The sequence below is a fragment of the Bipolaris oryzae genome, assembly GCF_000523455.1.
Source record: "Bipolaris oryzae ATCC 44560 unplaced genomic scaffold scaffold_22, whole genome shotgun sequence".
Taxonomy (NCBI): domain Eukaryota; kingdom Fungi; phylum Ascomycota; class Dothideomycetes; order Pleosporales; family Pleosporaceae; genus Bipolaris; species Bipolaris oryzae.
Window position 1 is genome coordinate 45646 of NW_006911298.1, and position 19907 is coordinate 65552.

At 52.1% G+C, this 19907-nt stretch overlaps 6 protein-coding genes across 6 annotated transcripts; 4 read left to right on the top strand and 2 right to left on the bottom strand.

The window, feature by feature from the left end:
* Positions 1-696: 696 nt before the first annotated feature.
* Positions 697-4167, top strand: COCMIDRAFT_86951 (uncharacterized protein; the record flags this gene model as incomplete). Its single annotated transcript, XM_007686765.1, has 6 exons — positions 697-824; positions 945-967; positions 1018-1135; positions 1185-1284; positions 1333-3662; positions 3711-4167. The coding sequence occupies 6 exons, from the start codon at positions 697-699 to the stop codon at positions 4165-4167; spliced, it is 3156 nt and encodes a 1051-aa protein (XP_007684955.1).
* A 573-nt stretch (positions 4168-4740) lies between these two features.
* Positions 4741-5581, top strand: COCMIDRAFT_86942 (uncharacterized protein; the record flags this gene model as incomplete). The annotated part of the gene is made up of 4 exons (XM_007686766.1): positions 4741-4763; positions 4845-5008; positions 5060-5153; positions 5203-5581. The coding sequence occupies 4 exons, from the start codon at positions 4741-4743 to the stop codon at positions 5579-5581; spliced, it is 660 nt and encodes a 219-aa protein (XP_007684956.1).
* Positions 5582-7359: 1778 nt separating this feature from the next.
* Positions 7360-9149, top strand: COCMIDRAFT_87096 (uncharacterized protein; the record flags this gene model as incomplete). The annotated part of the gene is made up of 5 exons (XM_007686767.1): positions 7360-7483; positions 7553-7615; positions 7672-7754; positions 7802-8199; positions 8252-9149. The coding sequence occupies 5 exons, from the start codon at positions 7360-7362 to the stop codon at positions 9147-9149; spliced, it is 1566 nt and encodes a 521-aa protein (XP_007684957.1).
* A 4248-nt stretch (positions 9150-13397) lies between these two features.
* COCMIDRAFT_87030 (glycoside hydrolase family 45 protein) lies at positions 13398-14338 on the bottom strand (the record flags this gene model as incomplete). Its single annotated transcript, XM_007686768.1, has 3 exons — positions 13398-13578; positions 13634-13815; positions 13877-14338. The coding sequence occupies 3 exons, from the start codon at positions 14336-14338 to the stop codon at positions 13398-13400; spliced, it is 825 nt and encodes a 274-aa protein (XP_007684958.1).
* Positions 14339-16475: 2137 nt separating this feature from the next.
* On the bottom strand, positions 16476-16985 carry COCMIDRAFT_33990 (uncharacterized protein; the record flags this gene model as incomplete). The annotated part of the gene is made up of 1 exon (XM_007686738.1): positions 16476-16985. One exon carries the CDS (start codon positions 16983-16985, stop codon positions 16476-16478), a length of 510 nt encoding a protein of 169 aa, XP_007684928.1.
* A 1161-nt stretch (positions 16986-18146) lies between these two features.
* On the top strand, positions 18147-18482 carry COCMIDRAFT_2573 (uncharacterized protein; the record flags this gene model as incomplete). The annotated part of the gene is made up of 2 exons (XM_007686711.1): positions 18147-18284; positions 18357-18482. The coding sequence occupies 2 exons, from the start codon at positions 18147-18149 to the stop codon at positions 18480-18482; spliced, it is 264 nt and encodes an 87-aa protein (XP_007684901.1).
* Between the last annotated feature and the right edge of the window lie 1425 nt (positions 18483-19907).

A 19907-nucleotide genomic window follows, 5' to 3' on the forward strand; every position in this document is an offset into this window, starting at 1 on the left:
TTCCCCACCTCCCCCAGCCCATTGAGCCTCTCTCCGAGGGCTGGACCAGTGCTGATCATCGCCGATGGGCATGGTGGGGAACAACCCGGCACTAACGCCTGCTATCGTGGCAGTAAGCTCGCTCAACACTTTGACGCAGAGATTTTGGGGACGCAACTTGTCCAGTCAAGCCCAAGTCGAAGCAATGACGTGCAATACAAGCCCGACACGTCTTTTGCAACGTCGCTGGGCCAGTTTTCGGCGGCTCAAGCGACATGGGCGTGAAACCGGGCGGGCGAAGAGGTTAAACTCGAGTGGGCATAAGCCAGCCGTTCGCGATAAGTCCCGCCGCAATGCACGGATACCTATGATGTACTTTGTATCGCGAATTCTTGCACGTCCACGGTTCGCAAGGGCTAGCTCAACAACACCCGCCTGGCCACCGCTTGTCTCGTCTGTCGTCCTTCTTATCCATCCATTGCCCTCAGAATTGCCTTCTTTTTTTTCTTTTTCAGACCGCTTGTCTGCGTACAATACTCCCCTCCTCCCGAGTCCCCTCTCGAAATAATATCTTGGCTGTCGGACTACCCCATTGTTTGCCCCATACTGCCTGCAGGCAGTTATTATCTCCACGCCGCTCCTTGCGCCGTCTACCCCACCACTCTTCCTTCCTAACAGTAACTCGGAAGCCCACTCGCACCGGCTCCTACAGTCACAATGGTTCTCATTGAGAATCAAGAATACCTCTGCGAAGAGGAACAGCGCCTCAAGCAGGACCGCGAGCGCACCGCTTACTGGAAGCGATGGGGTCCCTATGTCGCTGAGCGGCAATGGGCAACAGGTCAGTTTTATGCCGTGTAATCGTGTTTGAGCTGTACTGACACACGTCTAGTCCGCGAAGACTATTCGTAAGTGACCATGGTCCCCTTTGATGCCGCTTTTTGCTGACCGACTTTCCTTTACAGCCATGATGGAGATGCTTGGAGTCGTAAGTGAATTCTTTGTATTTGTTCTATCAGTCTTTGCTAATTTCTGCAGATTTCACGCACGACATGGCACGGTCGCGTGCTTTCCGCTGGGGCGAGGACGGTATCGCTGGCGTCTCCGACTCGCACGGCTTCCAGAACATTGCCTTTGCTTTCTGGAATGAGAAGGAGTGAGTAAATTCGAGCACAGAAACGAGACAGACGTCTGATTTTGTATAGTGATTTCTTGAAGGAGCGACTTTTTGGACTGTCGAATCCTCAGGGTAACCACGGCGAGTCGCTCAAAGAGTGCCATTTCCACCTGGACAACACCCCAACTGTACGTTCCTGGTTCTGTTTGGAATCAATTCACTGACGTTACTTGTAGCACTCGTACATGAAGTTTCTCTACAAGCTACCTCAGCGGAAATTCCCCTACGAAGATCTCATCGAGACCAACGCGAAGCGAACACGGCTCGAGCCTGAGTACAATCTTGTAGACACTGGCATCTTCGACGATGACCGATATTGGGACATATTCATTGAGACTGCCAAAGAGGCTGACGATCCGGAAGAGCTGTGCTTTCGAGTTACAGCCTACAATCGCGGTCCAGAGCCAGCCCCACTACACATAGTGCCTCACTGCTGGTTCAGGAACACTTGGGCGTGGGGTCACGAAGATCCAAAGCTAAAGCCTTCTATCACTAAGATTGGCCCGACGACTGCTCAGTCAAAACACCACAAGCTCGGAGACCGATACTTTCAGCTTTCACCGTCTCCCGGTACCGGTCCAAGTGGCGAGGATATCCAGCCTGAGCTGCTCTTCACCGACAATGATACCAACTACAAGGGCATATGGAAGGTCGAGAACAAGACGCCATATGTCAAGGACGCTTTCCATCGCTACATTGTAGATGATGAAAAGGACGCTGTGAACCCCGCAAACACGGGCACCAAATGCGCCGCATGGTACGCTTTCGATGAAGGCGAGGGCGTCCAGCCTGGCGAGTGTGCAGTAGTCCGCTTCAGGCTCTCGCGAAAAGACGACGGCTATCTCGACGAAGAGCTCTTTGACGACATCATCGAGCAACGTCGCGCAGAGGCGGACGAGTTCTACTACAGGATAAGCCCTCTTCCAATTGCAGATGACTTGCGCAATGTCCAACGTCAAGCGTTTTCCGGTATGATGTGGTGTAAGCAATACTACCACTTCATCTGGGACCAATGGGCCAATGGTGACCCGGCCATGCCCCCTCCGCCACCTGAAAGAAAGGCAATAAGAAACAAAGAGTGGAAACACATGCACCTGGACGACATTCTTTCCATGCCTGACTCCTGGGAGTATCCATTCTTTGCTGCCTGGGACAGCGCGTTCCATTGCATTACACTGGCAATGATCGATCCCGATTTTGCTAAGAAGCAGCTCGATCTCTTCACACGCGAGTGGTACATGCATCCCAACGGCCAACTTCCGGCTTATGAATGGAATTTTGGTGATGTGAACCCTCCAGTTCACGCCTGGTCATTATTCAGGGTGTTCAAGATTGAGCGTAAGATGTATGGACGCGAGGACTTTGACTGCCTTGAGCGTGTGTTCCAGAAACTGCTGCTCAACTTCACCTGGTGGGTCAACCGAAAAGACGCGGATGGGAAGAACATCTTCGAGGGTGGTTTCTTGGGTCTTGACAATATTGGTGTCTTTAACCGTTCCGATCCTCTACCGACCGGCGGTGTTCTGGAGCAGGCCGACAGCACTGGCTGGATGGGCTTCTACTGCCTGAACATGCTGAACATCTGTCTCGAACTTGCCAAGAGACGCCGCATCTACGAAGACATGGCTTCCAAGTTTTTCGAGCACTTCCTCATGATTAGCGACGCCATGCAATTCCGCAGCGAAGGCGAGTCCAAGCCACTATGGAACGAAGAAGACGGCTTCTACTACGATGCCATTTCATGGGGTGGCCCATGGAGTCATCAGATGCCCGTCCGCTCTCTTGTTGGTCTGATTCCCCTCTATTCGACCATGACACTTGAACCAGAGATCATCAACAGGTTGCCCAGTTTCAAGAAGCGTGTGGAATGGTTTATCGCCAATCGCCCCGAGCAATCGAAGCGTAATATTCACACGCTGTCTAAACGCGGTCAGGGCAACCGTATGCTCCTGTCACTCGTCAACGAAGACCGTCTCAAGCGGATAATGAAGAGAATGTTGGATGAAGATGAATTCTTGGCTGATCATGGTATCCGATCACTCTCAAAGTACCACAAGGACCATCCTTACTCTATGGATGTCAATGGTGAAAAGTACGAGGTGGCCTACCTGCCGGGTGATTCAGACAGCGGCCTTTTCGGCGGCAACAGCAACTGGCGAGGCCCAATCTGGCTGGCGGTAAACTTCTTGCTTATCGAGTCTTGCCAGAGGTTCCATCTCTACTACGGCAACAACTTGAAGGTTGAGTGCCCTACAGGTTCTGGTGACTATATGCATCTTGGCCACGTAGCAGAGGAGATTCAGCATCGTCTCCAGCATTTGTTTGCCCGCGGAGACGATGGCAGAAGAGCCATCAACAACGGAAATGAGATGCTCGACTTTGATCCCAACTGGAAAGACTACATGTGGTACCATGAGTTTTTCGATGGCGACACTGGACGTGGGTTGGGAGCGACACATCAGTGCGGCTGGACCGGTCTGATTGCGAAGATGATTCATGACACTGGGTAAGTTTGCTCATGAGATTGCAGTATAACAAAGCTAATGAGAGACAGTATGACTTGTCGTCTCCCACAGACACCACGCACACCAACTGGTGCTGCTAGCCACTACTTTGACGATGTCTTTACGCCTGCGGGCAAACCGGCCAAACGCCACGCTCTTCGTCGATCATCGACAAGCCGTAGCATCGGCTTCCGAAGTGACTGGGGAGAGACGTCGACCAACGGCGAAGAAGACTATGATGATGAAACAGGCCCGGTGAGGCGCAAGAACTCAGTCGGTGTATTGGACCAAGCAGCGATTGAGCAAAAGTTAGCTATGGAGGATCGTCTGAACCACTACGTCAGTGGACAGCTCCAGCGTATCAAGAAGGGCATGCAAGACTACGAGGCGGACGAGTTGGAAACGATGGATGATACGCCCGATACGCGAGGCAGAAACGGAAACCGCAACGGGCGTAGACGTGACGATGGCGATTACTTTGAGCAAGATCCGTACTTTAGCAAATAAGCCATGAGAAAAGCATTGCGGATGCGACATGTCTGTTAGAGGATGTAGCATTTGGTGGATGGAATTGTCACCTAGTGAGAGGGTTAGATGCTAGATTCATGATAGAGGCGCAGTATATGCAGAGTATTTGTTTTCTCCATACATTGGTGGCGTTGATTCCTTTGATGATTTGTCGCCTGAAAAAGTAACCATGTAGATAATGCATGGCGTATCTATAACACGCGAAGTGTATCGTGTGTCAATGAGATGCATGTGCCTGTTTGACAAGGGGAACTAGGCGTATCACGTGCTAGTGTAGTGGAGGTGGGCGGTGGTGGTTGCGGCCGGCGATTATCGATTGTTTGTTGCGGGGCCTAAACACCATCGTCACTCCTGAACCCGACCAAGCCAGCCCAACGTCATCAACAAGCGCTTCTTCGCCCTCTTACCTCGCAGCCTCTGTCGCAAAGGGATTTTCTGCTACTCACTCGCTCATTCGCTCAAAACGGTTGCGCATTCCTCAGACGCCCAGACCAGAGAATAGAAAACAGACGTGCAGCAGCAGATATATACAAAGTAGCGCGACTTGACAAGATGTCCAACTTTATAACTACCGTGTTGGTGGCCCTCTTACTCCCCAAGCGCATGCGCAACAGAGATTCTTGGGCGGAGAGAGACTGACTTTGCCCATGGTCTAGTAACCCACGAACGCGCGCACCCTTCAAGCCACAAAAGGGAAACCGAGGCACGAGCAGCTGGCAGCTCAAGCAGTATGCAGAGGCTACGCTCGGTAGCGGAAGCCTAAGGAAAGCGGTCAGGTTGCCTGAGGGGGAAGACAAGGACGAGTGGCTGGCAGTCAATGGTGCGCATTGTGCTGAAGATGAGGCCGAAGCCAGCTGATTCGCGAGCGCAGTCGTCGACTTTTACAACCAAATCAACCTGCTCTATGGCTCCATCACCGAGTTTTGCTCGCCTCAGAGCTGTCCTGAGATGAAGGCTACAGACGAGTAAGGCAGCGACTGGGCATGGCTTGGGCATCTTGTTGACAGTGATCAGATTCGAGTACCTCTGGCAAGATTCGGAAAACTACAAGAAGCCTACCAAGATGCCGGCACCGGAATACATTGAACACCTCATGGCGTGGGTCCAATCCAACGTAGACAACGAAGCCATGTTCCCGTCGCGGATTGGGGTGCCATTTCCCAAGGCGTTCCCATCTCTTATCCGCAACATGTTCAAGCGGCTGTACCGAGTCTATGCACACATCTACTGTCACCACTACCCCGTCATCATCGAGCTAGGGCTAGAGCCACACCTCAACACTAGCTTCAAGCACTACGTGCTTTTCATCGACGAGCATGGGCTGGCGAATGGAAGCAAAGACTTTTGGGGTCCGCTTGGGGACTTGGTGGATAGCATGTTGAAAAGCGACTAGGCCCGGGGTAGTGTTCTAGAAGAAAGCAGGTGGCGGGAGCACATGGCAAAGCAGAAATGGAAGAGGTGGGAAACAAAAAAAAAGAGGCAGGCGAGTGACGGGCGCAATCACTCGGGTAATGTCATGCGTCGAAGACATGATGGCTGGCGTCGGGCGCATGCATGATTCGATAGGCTCCGGGAAATAAGCCGGGCATTTTGCACTTTAACAATGTATGAGTAGTGAGGAAGAATTGGGACCGAGATGGGCAACAGAGTCATGTGGTTTTTGGTCATGGAAACACAATGCATAGTAGCAGAAGCGAGATCTGGGGGCGGCAAAACAAGACATTGGATAGCAGGGCGTGTTAAGGGCTAGCATGATGCGAGGCAGAAGAGCAACCCCGCCAGCCAGATGACCTCACCAGGGCAGTGTTTCCGGCGTCGCGGGCGATTTAATATAAGGGCGCACGGGTCACCGGCAGTTTGCTGTGCTGTGGTTCGCCTGGCGGGCGGTAGTGGCAATGACAGTAGATGAAGGCACAAGCGTCGTAGAGTAGTCTTGTACACCAAGATGGGCAGATATGTCAAGGTGCGAGTGGAGCCCGTACAAGACGGCCAGTTTGACGATACGATACGATACGATGCGAAACAGGCCTCTCTCTCTCTCTCCCTCTCTTTGTCTTGGAGTCAGTCGTGCCCACTTGCACAGTCGCTTGGACGAAACACTGACGGGACGGAGCCTGACGCGTGCTGAACCATGGCCTGAGCTCCTGGAACCGACGGGTAGTACTTAGTACATACTTACACAGTAGGCGTTGCAGACGGCGGGTACCCATCCTTCCATGGACACATGGACCTACTCAGATGGCCTCCACACTGCCCTGCCCCAGACGCCGGCAGCATCGCGACCGTTTTGCCCTCAGGACCCGCTTGGAGCCTTGGTGGATGCCATGCTAAGTGTATATCTACATACGTGTATATTGTCAGTAGCGCCGTATTTACTTTACGTGCAACGCATGATTGGTGCTGTCGACATTAACAGGCGGGCCCCCCCCAGATTCGCTCTGCAGCAAGGATCGGTTACTCAACACCCTTTTGGGCGGTCCAGGATCCAGGAAAAGGCTGATACACCAACGCCCTCCGTCCTAGCGCTGCTGAGTTCAGTCTTTGCTCGCCTCGACCGCTTCCGGGTGAGCCCTGGGAAAAGCCAGCTGGACACACAGCCTTTTATTGTTATTTTTTTTGTCATGGCCTGGTGCAACCCACACGGCCGGATGCCCGAGGCGCGCGCCCTGTTCCCAGCGTGCCGCCACCGCTGTCAGCAAAGCCGGCCACGGTGATGGGGCGTTAGAGAAGGGAATGAAGGGAGATGTGCGGCGAAAGGCGCCAGATCATGTCCTGTCGCACCAAACGCATGCGGCATGGTTGCCACGGCCAGAGCCCACCGTCCTCATAGAGTGCGACCCACGTGAGTGCGACGCCCGCGAGACTAGACCGCAGCGCACCTGGAGAGGCTTCGGGCATACTTGATTCGTTCCGTGCATGTTAATATGCAGCGAGGCAACGGAATTGCGGGGATGCTGTGCCTGTCGAGGCGCCCACCCAAAGGGCCAAGGGTCGAGGGCAAGGATTGCCGCTTCTCGCCTGCACTTGACCTTGGGCCTGCCTTGGGCTTGCCTTGTGCTGGCTTGCTGCAGGCGTTTATATGCGAATGCTCACCCCTTCAAAGCAAAAAAGTGCTGAGATGCCGTTTTGCGACTTCTCCACGTTTTCTGCCGGCAGGCTTCGTCAATAACCATGCCTACTTATCCTCTTCAGCTCACCTGCTTGGGTGTCATCATTGGCACTCCGCTTCTGGCCTCCATTTTTGTTATTCTGAGAATATACACGCGCCGGAAGCTGAATCTGCGCTTGAGTTGGGGTAAGCTGCTTTGCTGCCCTTGCCCTTTTGGACAATGCGACACAGGGAACTGACGGCGTGTTGCAATAGATGACTGGCTTATCATACTTCCTCTGCTACTGTCAATAGCCCTCATAGGGCCTTCATACAGACGTACGTATACCACCGCTATTGTCAATGCCCGTTTACGGCTTGCTAACCAAGCACAGATGTCAAGATGTGGCATGTTGGTGTCCATATCTGGCAAGTCCCTCCAGATGAGATTGAACCAAACTATGACGAGTACTACGCTGTATGTATAGCGTCAATGCGACCTGACTGTACACTGACAGCGTCTAGGTTGTCATGGCCTTCAACTTGTTGAACATTCCCATCTTGCCACTGGTCAAAGCATCAATCATCCTTCTCCTTCTTCGCGCTGGTTCCGTGATCCAATGGCTGAGGCGGGCACTCTACGCCATCCTTATCTTCACCGTAGGGAGCGCTTTGATTCCATGGTGCCTCTACATCTTCATCTGCCCACCTCTTACCGGCAACACGTGGAAGCCGCGAACCTTTGGTGGTCTGCACTGCATGGGCCGCCACAAGATGGGCGAGATGTTGATCTGGGTTACTTGCGCCAACCTCCTCACTGACGTTTTGATCCTCCCTATTCCGTTTATCATTGTCCGCAGGATGATGAGTGCCCGTCTACGCTCCCGTCTTGTGGTACTGGCAGTCTTCACCTGCAGTCTTGCGTAAGTCAAGTCCATGTCATGGCCAAGACGAACCAACTAACCCTGTGTATAGGGTCACTGCTATTGGGGCCGCGAAGATCTACCTCTCGTACCGCGACCGCCTGTACACGCTCTTCAAGCCTGACTGGACCTATCCAATCGACTACTGCATCAATCACATTGAAAACAATGTCGCCATCATCGTCGCCAACATTCCCATCCTCCGTGGTCTCGTCACCCGCTGGATCTTCAACTTCCGCACAAAAGCCACGCCCATGGACCGCGAGGCCCGCACCGACAACAACTGGCAGCAATGGGACCTCTCGAGCTCCTCGGCCGGCGACAGCCGCTACACGCGCCGCAACTCTAAGAAAAGCGTCAAAGTCCGCATGTTCAACAAGATCCTCCCTTGCATCCAAGACGACTTCTCCAGCAGCCTCGCCACGCGCACCTCGACCTCAGGCTCCCCTTCTACCACCAACAAACCTGGAGCAACAACCCACATCACCGAATGCAAGAAACCCCGTCTCCCCAGCAAAATCGTCACCTCCAACCCCCCAAAACGCACCTACTTCTCCCGCCCCTCGCGCCGCAACAGCCAAGACCGCTACGCCGCAGCAAGCAACTGCGAAAAGGGCGACGCCAACATCCTCGAGTCTGTCCGTAGCGTAGGCAGCAGTCTCGAATCCGCTCCTACCCTCGTCGACAGCAAGTACGGCAGAGGAAGCATGGGCTGCAAGAGCCTGGAACTCGAGTCGCCGCCTGTCAGCCCCACAACGGTGGTGCCTGGCGGCAGAAGGTACTCGGCTGCTACCCTCTTGCATAGTCCCATTACGCCGCTTTCGCCGGTTCGGTTGCGCGGGATTGGGGATGCGGGCGAGTATGACGAGGATGAGGAGGATGAGGAAGAAGGGATTTATCCGTATCACCCGAGGACGAGGAGTTGGGGTGGAGAGCAGCGTAGGTTATGAGATTTATGATATCCCCCTCCGTTCTTTGTTTTGTCTTTCTTTTTGTTCACTTTTGGGCTACGCAGGGAAGTATATGGGGGGAGTTTCTTGTAATGATACCATGTCACACTTTTTTTTTCTATCTTCATGCGACAAAAGGGTTTTGGGCTTTTTTTTTCCCCGTTACGATCGCTTTTGAGCTGGGGCGGGTGGGTGCCGCATGCGGCCTGGCAAAGGGAAGGTTGGTTGGTTGGTTGGTTGGTCGTTTGTTATATACCACACCACTACGACATGGAGAGTGTTGAACACCACAGAGGAGAGAAGCATTATGCAGTGCATACCCTACTACCTCTTTTTTCCCTTCCTTTTTTTTCGCTTCACTGTTTATGCTTTTTTTTTAAACGGCCCAAACCTACCCTTACCACATATATACATATATTTTTTGTAAGAAAAATCAGAAACAATTCAACATTCGCCACCCTCTACTTTCTTTTGCCCTTGTACAACATCATTTCTTCTTCGTAACTACATACTACGTACCAACGAGCCCATCAGACAGAACACCCACCCACCCACCCCTCTTCTTCGATCCTTTCCTTCCCCCCCCCCTCCTCCGAAACCCACGCGATCCCAAAAAGCCATCCCCACATATATCCACGTAACCCCCCTGAAACACGCCTGTCCCATATCGCCCCGTCACACCGGGTCCCCTTTCCCACACTTTCCTTGCTTCCCGCCAACGCCTCGTGTTGTTCTCATGTTCTTGTTGCTTGTCGCTTCCCTCACCCCCCCTTTGATGTCAGTGGCGGGGATGGGGGGAAGGGAGGGGAAGGATACCGAGCCGGTGAGTTTTTACCAGGGGGTGGTCCGCGGGAAGGGGAGGAAAGTGGGTACCCCGATGGAAGGATATGGGATGGTTTGCGAGAGAGAGAAAGGCGGAGCGGAATGGGGGTGTGCGCGCGCGCGTATAGTTTACTTACTTACTTTACTCATCTATATTGTGAAGCAGAAGGGTGGAGGTTTTGGGAAGTTGGATGGGAAGTGATGGGAGTGATGTCACTATGATAGCTACGTTTTGGACTTTTTTTTTTACGATACTTGGCGGTTGTTGGTTCTTCTCTGTGGATACATTCTTACTTGCAGAGGAGATACTAAAGTTTCAGTCGGGAAATTTTATATTATTTTGAGGGTTGCTTTTTTTTCCATCTCGTAAACTTTTATTGCAAAATCTTATCGAACCATCTTTTACACCTTTTAGACTTCCGTCCGAGGAAGTATGTGTGCGCGCGACTTTTTTTGTTTAAAATGAAGGGGATGACGTAGAAGGGAAAGGGGGGGGGCTATAGGTGGTTGCTGTTAAGAAGAAAGGGTTAAGATTACTGTGTGCAAAGTACGTAGATCCTACGCATTACTAGGGGGTCCCATTGCGGTAATTTTATATTTCCACAAACGGCGGGAGGGAAACGTAGGTTTCCTTGTCTTAATAGGTCGGCGTATAGAATGGGCGGATGAAGCGAGACGACATTGCTTTCTTACTCGCCCTTCTTTACTTACTGTGTACATGTTCTTCTCCGGCGCACGTATGCGTTGGTGGTTGCGGTGGTCATGACAAAGTTGGAGTCGGAGATTAGATCGTTACGATTAGATTCGGAGATGAAAAAATAAGTTGGAGGCCCGGAGAGGTTCTGGAACTTGGAGCTTATGGATCGGGTTGTGGGTACAGCATGTGGAAGTGGGGACGTTGAGGAATCATCGACATTGCGCGTTTGTGGAAATGGGATATTGGATGATCAGGCTGCTGGTGCTTCAGATGTTCGTATCGGTTCGGTCTTACTTTTTCTTTTCCTTTATCTTTTCTTTTTCTGGGCCCCGGCCGTTGCACTAACACAAGTGTGAGACTTGCACTGCCTGTCTTGGACTTACACCTGTTACTGTTTTGATGCTAGGGTCGGCCTAAGAAATACCAAGAGTGCAGTGTGGACTGCGCTTACGAGCATGCTGCCTGCTGACGTGGTCCGATCGGACTGTTTCTACTTGTTGTGTCCAAGAAGAGAAATGTCCTTGGCTACTTTCCCACTAGTAAACATGGCGGTTTGAGAGAAAAGATAAGCAAGAATTGAGTAGCCAACCGTGTCGCAACGAAAGACGTAGTAAGTGTAAGCAAGTACAATGCAAGGCATACTCGGGCGTCAAAGGGCCGACCAGAGCTCGTGTTCCATATTAGGACGTGGAGATCTACGTAGGGTATCCGCACCAGTACCGTGTTGCGAGCTAGGCACTGGGGCTTTTGGCACAGTTTCAGGATTTCTCAACATTGCCCATGGTGTCGTTCCTTGGTGGTTCGGTTTCGGTACTGAGGCCAGGTCTCGGTGGATTTATGTAACAAAGTTGCGGCGCCTATTCGCTCTTTCTTGTTTCGTTGACGGCTGTCAGACGTCAACCTGGGGCTGTTGGGCCAGCGGGTGCAGGCGGAACCGTTTGCCAACCTTGTCCGGACATACGTCGATATGAAGGCCTTGCATCGTCGTCGTCGGCTGTTGGTGTTGTCGGCGTCTGTCGGAGTATCCACGTAGGTACGTACCTACTATGCCGGCAGCGGCCATCCGGTTGCAACGAGTAAGTATCACAAATGTAACAAAAGTGTCCCAGCAAGGCAGTCGGTTAGTAGCAAATACGAAGATCAATCTAGCGCGGGAGTGTACGTATACGCGACGCCTAGTACAAGTCACACACACACACACACACACACACACACACACACACACACACACACACACACACACAAGTGTCCAGATGTAGTGTGATGATGAGCTGAGCATAAGAAGAGGTGTCGTCGCGTAGGTCGGTCGAAGCGACCAAGTAGGCAATTGGTGTGCATAGCGAAGGTCAAATTTCCCCCTTCCCTTTGCGCCCTTGTTCCAGTCGACATCCTACTGTCCCAACACCTGCCACACACGCACACATGTACACACACACTCACACACTCACTCACACACACACACACACAAGTACGTTGCGCACCTGCATAATTGCACGGGATAATGCGCTCCCGCACATCCAGTGGCAAAAAGAGAAATACTCGCACATCACCAGCCATGTGCGCGTGTGCCCCTCGTTCTTCTCCACATTGTTTTTCCGTTGCCACGTTGGGCGACGATTAATATATTCGAGGCTGCACTACCCCTGCTCCACGGCTCATATGGATAATTTAACTGCCCACCCATTCAAGGCCGCGCGCATTCGCATCGGGCGAGCAAAAAGGCAGTCTTTTTGCGAGGCTAATGGCAAGGGCACTGCCCTGGACGTGTTAGTCCTCTGTGCTTACTTGTCAATCTGCCTAAATGATGTGGTTTTTGTGGTGTAGTGCTACAACAGTCACCACGCTACTATGTCCCTTAGCGCTCGCGTGAGTGCTTTTGCCGTATGTGAACTAATGGGTTTTTGCTTACTTTTTGCATTTACATAAAATCCGGGGAACCTCTTCTTTTGGGGAAGTGGCCGCGGCTTCAGCAGTCATTAGAGTTCAGCGACGGGAACCAGGGTAAATCGCAATAAAGTGATTTGCATCCTGTTGATCCGGCGTGGAGTATTGGCTGACGGCCAGCTGCTCAAGGTGTATTGGAATGCCTGGATCATTGTATCCACTGGACCAACCAGCTGGCGTCCCAGCAAGCCACTTCACCGTTTCCCACAGATACTGCCCCACTAGTTCTCGTCCGATATCACACCAGGATCTGCGTACAAGGCATATATTCATGCTTAGAAGTAGAGGCGTGACTGAACATGGAGTAGTTTGAGTGGTCAAGAACAAAGTGATCATCATTCTCACGAGAGCACTGAACGCTCCAAAGGCTAAATGTGGTCCATATACCGGCAACCACTAATGATAAAAAGCTTTCCAAACACCAATATGCAGATCAATCGTAATAGCGTACATGTCATCTTTTTTACATACACCCTTTCCATTGGTGGCCAGATGATGCTAGACTGAGAGAGAAAAAAACCGGGGAAAAGCCACTTATGCATCAGCACATCACCGGCGACTCCGAGTCCTGAGCGAGTCCGGTCTGAACACGGAGGGTGGGCGTGTCAATGCGGGTATTTTATCGGGTAGGGTATCCATGCATGAAATGGGCTTGTCCTTTCTTTGTCATCTGACGATGCCATCAGTCCCGGCTTCGAGAGGGCAAAGGAGGGCAAGCGAAATGAACAGAGTGACGGATCGTAGGCGGGCCGCAGGAACGTGACGCGCAGGGAACATGGCCGATGCTATACGGATATTAGGGCTAGCATCGTGGCGGCAACGAGAGCCATAGTATGAGGCAGACTAGGGCTGAGACTGTGGGCGGCGGAAGTCGACTCGCCCGAAGCAAGCCGTTTGTCGTCGTTGCGCACACAGTTGCTCTTGGCTGTAATCTCGGCTGGGCACACAACACGCTTGAAATTGGCGCTGTGCAATGTTAGTACTGGGCTGCATGGTGTAGCCGGCAGTGGAAATCAAATACCTGGGGAACGACGCGTCCTGGAGCCAATCAAAGCGCCACCGGCATCCCGCTCTCAGGGCCTCGGGTAGGTTTGCACAGTCGTTGCTCGAACTGACGCCCTCCATCCTCTGGCCAAAGACGGATTGGTCGACGCCATACTGCTTGGCGCATCCGTCGACTGATGTTGTGTTGCCACCGGGTACCTGGTAAAGACTCAGTTCTGCACTGCACTATCGAGCGGGCTTCCAAAAAAAGGTGACTTACTGCAAGGGTGAAGCGGTTTGTTGTTGTAATGTCGTAGGCGGTGTTTGAGGCCTGGATAATCATGCTCTTTCCGATCAGTGGGTCACTGGTGAAATCCAGCTGGTAGCATGCGCAACACCAAGCGTCCTCGATGCCGCCGCGCGTGAGGGCCGGCATGATGTAGACACCGGCAAAGCCATAGGACATTGTGTCGTTGATAGCCCATGGCTGCTGGTCGGCACACTGGAATGCATCACCGCCGTTACAGCCAGTGCCAGCGGCAGGGTTGGTAGGCTTGTTGTCTGCTGTACACGACTCCACGGGGCTGCTGAAATCGGCCTTGCCATTCCACCCGCACGATGGTTTACAGCAGTCCCAGTACCGCGTAGTGACGGCTTCGCCCGAGTAGTTGAGATTGGCGGCATGAGCAAGAAGGGCAAAGAGGTGGAGGGGGATGAGAGTGTTTCGGACATGTCGCGCCATGATTTGTGGATGGATGTATATGGTTGTGGGATGTATGGAAGAGGTAGGTAGATGTAGATGTCCAAGTCCAAGTCGTCAACAGGTCAGTGGCATGGTTCTTAGGCTCGAGAATGCGCCGGGTTGGTGGACGGGCGTGTGTATCGTATTTGAAGGATGCTCGTAGCAGCGACGAAGAGGGGTCTCGTTTTAGTCTGGCCGCAAGGAGAAATTAAGCTGCTTTTGATATCCCAGGCCGAGAAGATGAACCATGCTGCTGTGCACCTGGCAGGGATCGGCGGAGCTTGGGTACTGAAACGGGAGCCGGGGCAATGGCATTTGAGAGGCCCAGCAAGCCGTTGCCACTGCGTGCACCACGTTTGCCTTGTGCTTGTCTCTCGTCCCATGTGCATGCCATCACCATGCACATGCACACGCGACGGGCTGCCATTTGTCGCGTCGCCACCTTCTTAATCATCCTGCCCCTGGTCGCCTGCCTCGTGGTAACCAAGTATTCTCTACCATTGGCATTCCTCTTCCCCACACTTCCCACCGACGATATATCACCCTCCCCGCAATTCGGCAATCGCCGACTTGATTGATTCACATGCACTCTATTCACTCTGCTGGTACTGCTGCTGCTACTACTACTCTAAATTGCCGTAACCTCCCCAATGACGAAGCCGGACAAACATCCACAGTATGCTGCTACGCTGCCATCCATTGCCACATCCCAGACGACACCACACGGCTGCCATTGCCGAACCAACGCCTAATCCTCTGGTCAGACGTCTCACGTTCCGCCCTCGCTCGGGGGCCCCATTGTCGGTTACATGCGCCCCGCCACTCTAAACGTATTGCTCCGTCCGCCGGCAAGCGTTCACACCGCCGCCTGTGCCTGCAAACACGAACCATCAAGATTGCCAGATGCCCGTAAGCCCCACGACAAAGTGGCGCGTGCCCGTCCTCCAAGCCTCTCCATGGACCCTGTGCACGGAACATGCACGCGTCTAGCCCTCTGCCTTGTCCGTCTGTGCCGCGTCACTCCCGACCGAGCGACTACTGGAAAAAAAATATGCCCGATTGGCCCAACAGCCAATATCGCGTTCAGACCAACACACCAGCCCAAGCAACAAATCCGCCAAGGGGGCGTTTACCCTCAGCAATAGGCATCGAAGCCTGTGTTGGGCTGGCGTGGTCGGATGGATAATTTCAACCTTCACAACGAGGGGTATATGCTATAGCTCCCTCTGCTATATGTCCAGGACTAAGCTCCATCACAAGAACGTTCCAATCCAGCCAAACCAAACAAACAAATGCAGCAACAAATATGCGTGGTAGTATACCACCCCTACTACTAGGCACTAACAGACAAACACTATAGGCCAGACTTCATGTCGAGCTTTCCCGGAATGCGTGCATACACCACACTCTACCCGGCACTTGCTTCGACTGTCAAGTGGCCTATACGCAGCCATCCTTGCAGTCGTCGTACTCGCCTTGAAACTATGTTTCTGAAACCACTGCCAGTGAATCAGACTCATATGCGCCCAGGAATACAAGAAATGGACAATGCTCACCTACAGGCCAGGGATGGTGCAGGTAATATCCAAACTATCAACCTAGCAGAATCGTCTCCGAAGACCTGGACCTGTTAGCCACATATTGGCATCGTCCAAGCAGTGGCCCACGCTCTTCTCTACTGACTATGCATACTGAAATGTTTTGTCTTTGCTTCGTCCAATACTCTTGGTCGTCTCACCAATGCATTGGAATTGGACCTATTATTGGAAGTAGGGCACGTTCTCGAGTTGAGTGTGCCTCTGTAGGGCTTGTCTTAAGCCTCAGGACACAAATACGGTTGACTATTGACTGTGCTATAGAGGAAGAGTCCGGTATGTTTGGTTGAACTGCACAGCAAGTTGAGCAAACAGGTCGAAGGTAAAGATATACGTCAACATACGCTTATAATCTAAAGATTTGGACTCATCTCCATAGAGATGTATACAAACTCACCTGTAACTGATATTCACTCAACGATACGGATCCACCAGATCGCCTTGCACATTACAAGATTACAAAGGCCATTTGGGACTCCTTAACTCCAGCTTCTCTCTTTCCAAGCTCTCGCTATCGCTGCTCACCCTTTTCGTCATCAGATTCAAGCAGGCTTTCTTCCTGCCACAAACGATGCAATCATATACGGCACTCCAACTGCCATACCAGCGCCTGCTCCACCTAGCACCGCACCACCGATGGGCATCTTCATTCTCCCTCTCCGTGCAGCAATCAAGACAGCAACCGCACCTCCGCTTGCAGCACCCAGCGTGACCCAGTCCGTCTTTACCTCGCCATTGTTTTCCAATATCCTCCACGATCGATCTTTCCATTCAATCTCTTCAAGTCCTCTCATGCGGCTCCACGTCATGACCACACCTGCTGCTGTTCCCAACACAAGCCCACGACCCGCTGTCTTCAGTGTACGCGCGAGTATGACGTTATAATCGATCGGCGTCTTATTGTAGCGCGCTCCAACGACAGCGGCTGGGAAGCGCGCAAGCGAGAAAAAGGAAAAGGACATGGCCGAAGCGCGCATAACGTGAAGGTACAAGATGCTGCGCGCATACGGCTGATCCTCGGCATAGGCCGGATGTGGGAAGAGAGAGGTCATTTTGTTCTCTCTGCGTTCTTTGGCGATTCCTTGGGTCGTGCCCTGCTGGCGTAGTTTTGGGTATGGTTGAGCTTTTTGCTTTTCCAACTTCAGATCGGATGTTCCCAGTTCTTCAAAGGGGTATGCTCATGAAATTTGAGTAATTGTAAAGCAATCGCTTATTGATTTGATTGATTCATCAGCACAAGAAGTGGGATAGTTGACTATTTGCCCACAAAATTCTGCAGTGAGCTTCACGGCTTTACAGCTATCTGAACTTGAAGTCGGCGATAACAAACCTCCGCCAGCAGAAGTCTTCGGCCGTAAGTCCGATATGCTTTTGCAAGTCGCAAAGATATTTTCGCCCGGCGTTGTTGGGCTAGCATCCTTCTAGATGATATCGACCAATGGCACGCGATGGGATTTCATGAGCTCGCATCCCGTGGACTGCGCGTTCTTCAGGCGCCCCGGGCGAGATTGATCAAATTCCCGGCCCGGATCCCTTAACGGCCGTATGTCCATGTGGATGGGCGCAGTGTATGTTCTTACACTTTCATCTACAACAGGATTCCACCTTTGTTGCCGTTGAAGAACAGATCCCTACACACTTGCCTACTATGGTAAGAGGTGCTGGCCAAGCCTGTGAGCAATGGGTTCCAAGGACAACGACACGAAGGATCGAATGATCGCCATGATCTTCAACACTACAAGTAATACCAAGGGTAACCTCCAGGGGATCCTATGGTTTTGCGATACTCAGTGATGACCCTACATCTATCTATATGACATATGCAAAGGGTTACTACACATGAGATCTGTCCAACTGTGTAGAAGCCAAGCAGCAACAGACGACGTGCACCAGGATGGCCACGCAACATCTCCTGTGGCAAACAGAAAACAAGGCTCTTATGAGGGTTGCAAGGGCTGAGCCTGGGGGGCTGTAAAGTGCAAGATTTCCTGAAAACACGCTGCGTCTGGTGTTGCAAAGCCCCATGACGTCACCCATCTACCACCACATAAATGCACTAGATCCAGTAGGACGGCATAGACTCCACCGACACTCCTATCTACTAAGTCTGCAACAAACCAAAACTCTATTGTTACCGTAAAGCAATCCCGAACCTAGAATCGGAAAAACACAAATCACTACTACCCTGTCGAGACGCGATCCAGATAAACAAGATGCCCATCGGACAAAATGAAAGTGGCGTTACCTCTGGTGTGAAGTTTGTAACCTCTACCGTTGGAAACACTGTTGGGGGTGTCACAAACACTCTGGGTGGCGTAGTTGGTGCCCTTGGAAGAGGCGTTGGTGAGACGGTAAGCAGTATATTCACAACCGCATTTGCATATACGCCACAAAATACTGATTTTGAATCTTCCCAAACGCAGGTTGAGGGCGCCACAGGTAGTGCTGGCCGGCCCGTAGCCAGGGGCCTCGCCGATGTGGCTACGAGCATTGAAAAGGGCGCAAACGATGTCGCAGGAGGCGTGAAACGTGCTGGCGAGGGAAAATAGAGTGAAATGGGCTTGATTGAACAATGCCGGGGGGGGGGGAAGGCGAAAGGCTGAGGAATGGAAAGCCACCAATTGGGACCGTAACACCAGATTGAGATTCTATCTTTTTTTTGGTTGGCATAAATTGAGACTAATATTCGATACCTCTCAAACGGTACATAGTGTGTGGCTGTTGGTACGGCGCAGTCATCACGCGTTTAACCTAGAGATGTTGGTGTGACGCCGGCGTCATATGCTAACGTGCCAATATACTAACCGCAGTCAGTTCCATGAATACTCAGTACGATCAATGCAGAAGTCTGCTCTGGATTGATTCTAGGCACCATGGCTTGCTATCTTGCCGTTGAAGCCCCCCTGAAAAGTTTACTTGAGACGTTACGATAATGCGATTCAGGTAGTCTCTGAAAATGACATGGCGCATCTACGGCTCAACAGATGATGACAGGGTGTCGATAAGAGCTTAAGTATTTTCACAGCTCGCGAGGGAAATAACCGAACGGCACTTTTTGCCGCCTGGCGGGGTGCGGAAAGCTAGCAGTAGCATACGAGGCCCTGCAGTGACTACCAAACTGAGGCATTAGCTGGCGCATCACTAGAGCACACATGGCCCAACCCAGGGTCCATCAAGAGGTTGCAGCCTCAGTTAAAAAAAGCCTCACAACAAGGGGATGCTGTTCCAGTTGAAGATCTTCGCAACTGTTGGAACGTGCCATGTACGTTTGCACGTTTGTGGAAGGGAGGAGGGGCAAATGGTCTCAGATGCACATCTACTGCTGTTATCCATCTAAAGCCTCAGTGACACTGACTCTTGCAAAGATTGCAATGGGACCGGATACCCACGTTGAATTGTCTAAGTGGGTGTAGTCGCCTAGTGCTGCGTGCGTTGAGGGGATAAAGCCCTCTCATACTAGTAAGTAAGAAGGAAATACCGTATGACGTCAAGTTTACCATCTGGGCGTGCGCGTCCACCAGCCATTGTCAGCAACGGTAATGTTTGCGTAGCCACACCCAGCCACGTCGCGTGTAAGTGTTTGCAAAAGACATAGTGGTGTGTGTGTTTTTTAGGGCGTCATTATTCAGAAATTTGACTAATCTCAACTCAACACTCTAAGGAGGGCGTTCTAGGGTCAAGACATCTAAGTAGGTAAGCTTGTTCGTTCGCCTTCCACAAGCAGCGCCCTATCGATATGCAAGCCAATATACTACACAGCAGCCTTCCCCCCCCCCACTTCCCCAGCCCGTCTCAAGCGGTTCCCAAGCGACAGCACGACGAGTGAGAGGTTGGAGATGAGTCTCGTATGATCAACGCCAGCCGCACCCACTGCACAAGCGTTGCGCTAGTCGGCGTAAGCGTCATGCTCGATTGGGCACAGATCTTTGACCTCGTCCGGGTATCCGAGGGCCCTCGAGACCAATCCGAGTAGC